Genomic DNA, 2,200 nt, shown 5'->3' on the forward strand with positions numbered 1-2,200 from the left:
CGCTGCTGGGCCGGCGACTGGCTGGGGGGTCCCGGCGAACGCCGTTGCAGCGCTGGCGACTGGCACTGGGGTGCTGGCGAACGCCCCGGCGGAGCGGGCGAGGGGCACTGCGGGGCGGGCGAGCGACGCTGCTGGGCTGGGGAATGGCACTGGGAGAGTGGGGAGTGGCGTTGGCCTGCAAAGCAAAACGGGACGGGACGGGGAGCACAGAAAATACACCCCCGTCAGTTCGGCGGCACGGAAAATATCCCTCATCACCCATGTGCATCCCACATGGATGCGGGGATGCGGCCGTGGGGAACCCCGGCAGGAGGGATGCTCCTGGGGAGGGATGCTCTCCGGGACGGATGCTCCCCGGGACGGATGCTCCCCGGGACGCACACATGCAGGAGCTCAGCACCAGCCGGAGGATGAGGGCAGCCAGCATGGTCTCCCCATTTTTTGCATCCCAGCCCCATTTAGCCATGGGTTTCAGCCCCGGCTCCCCCCTTACCACCGTTGAGGCTCTTCTCCTGCAGCAGGGCGCGGAGGATCTGGCTCTGCAGGGAGCTGAGGTTCCTCAGGCGGCACAGCTCCTCCGTCAGCTCCGTGTAGGCCAGCGCCAGGTTCACCCTGCGGCAGGGACGAAGCGTCACCGAGGGCGAAACATTCCCGGTCCCCCGGCCGGGGAGGGGGGGGGGCCCCCTGCCATGCCGTGCTGTGGGGCGCACCCAAATCTAACCCAAATTCAGGTTTTTAATTCAAAAGGGAAAAGTTGTGGCCACGCACCGCCTGGCATCGTACCTGCAGGCGCCCCGTGCAGCAGGAGCAGTTGGGAGTGGGAGCGAGGTGGGTGCCACACTCCCCCCCCCCAGCTCTTGGGGGCCCTGACAAAGTCATCAATTCTTCCCCAACTTCGGTGTCACTTTTCAAACCCATATTCTCTGCGGTGATGCGAAGGGAGAAGCCGTCTCCCAAGGGCCCCGCGGGGCTGGGGGCTCAGCGCGTCCTCCCGCGCCGCGCGTGGAGAGTTCAGCTGAGCCGTTGTGACACCCCGGGGGACCCGGGAGATGCCGCTCGTAACAACAGCCGACAGGTCTGCCCCTGCCCGCCCTCCTGTCATCTCATGGGGGGGGGGGGAGAAAAAGAAAAGAAAGAAAGAAGGAAGGAGAGAAAGAAGGAAAAAAGGAAAGAAGAAGGAAAAAAGGAAAGAAGAAGGAAAAAAGGAAAGAAGAAGGAAAAAAGAAAGAAGAAGGAAAAAGCAGAAAAAGTAGAGAGAAAAAGAAAAGAAAGTGATAAAGAAAGAGAAAAAGACGTTTCCCCAGCTGGGTCCCCATGTCACGTCCCCAGAGTCCCCATGGCCCTGCCACAGGGGCACAAGCACCTGGGGACGTCCCCGGACACGGCTGCCCCCGAGACCCCCCCTCACACTTGCAGCCCTGCTGGCTCCTACCTCTCCTGCCTCAGTTTCCCCTCCATGACCCATCGTGGGCACCCAGCTCTGAGCCCGGGACGCTGGCGCAGAGTCTGCGGCCTCTCCCCAAAGTGGGGGGGATCCCAGCTCCCCCAGCCCCACTGCTGAATTCCACCCTCCCCCGTGGGGGGGTAACGGCCCCCCCCCCCCCCCAAAGTCACGCTGAGGCGCAGGGAGGAAGCGCCAAAACCGCAGCACCGGGGCGGAGGAGTGAGCGGTGCTGGGGTGGGGTGGGGGGGGACGAGCAGCCCCCCCCGGCCCCCACCCGGGGCACCCTGCCAGAACCCCTGCCTGCAGAGGAGGGAGGGCAGGGACCTGCCCCACGGGTCCCTCCTGCAGTCTGCGAGGCTTTTGGGGAGATTTGGTGCTGGGGAGAGGTGGCGGTGGTGGGGGGCCTTGGTGCCCCCAACCCCAACCCCCCAAAAAAAAGCTCTTTTTCAGGCCAAACTGTGGGGTTTTGATACGCAACAGCAGATAAGCCGTGAGAACAAAACAGCCACCGAAAACCCAACCGCCCACGCCTGCCCGGCTGCCCCCAGCACCGCAGAGCATCGCTGCTCCGGCAGGAGCGGCCGGATCCTGCGGGACCGCGTGGGTCCCCCGTGGTCCTGGCAGGACAAGCGACATCGCGTCCCTTCTTCGTCCCCGGCCAGAGACGCTGTGGCCGGGGGGGGACGACAGCAGGCTGCCAAGCACAGCTGAGACCCCCAGCCAGGACCACCAAAGTGAGGGGCTGGGGACACATGG

The 2,200-nt window shown here is 64.7% G+C and overlaps 1 protein-coding gene across 1 annotated transcript in view; it reads right to left on the reverse strand.

Moving 5' to 3' along the window:
* TBKBP1 (TBK1 binding protein 1) overlaps nt 1-2,200 on the reverse strand; it is a 12,135-nt gene that overhangs the window by 937 nt on the left and 8,998 nt on the right. The window contains exons 7-8 of the mRNA XM_010585681.1: nt 494-612; nt 4-175 (exon numbers count right to left, since the gene is read on the reverse strand). Coding sequence (XP_010583983.1) covers nt 4-175; nt 494-612 — 291 coding nt within the window. The remainder of the gene's footprint in view (nt 1-3; nt 176-493; nt 613-2,200) is intronic.

This window comes from Haliaeetus leucocephalus, unplaced genomic scaffold, assembly GCF_000737465.1.
Source record: "Haliaeetus leucocephalus isolate CR32 unplaced genomic scaffold, Haliaeetus_leucocephalus-4.0 Scaffold110, whole genome shotgun sequence".
In the NCBI taxonomy this organism is placed as follows: Eukaryota; Metazoa; Chordata; class Aves; order Accipitriformes; family Accipitridae; genus Haliaeetus; species Haliaeetus leucocephalus.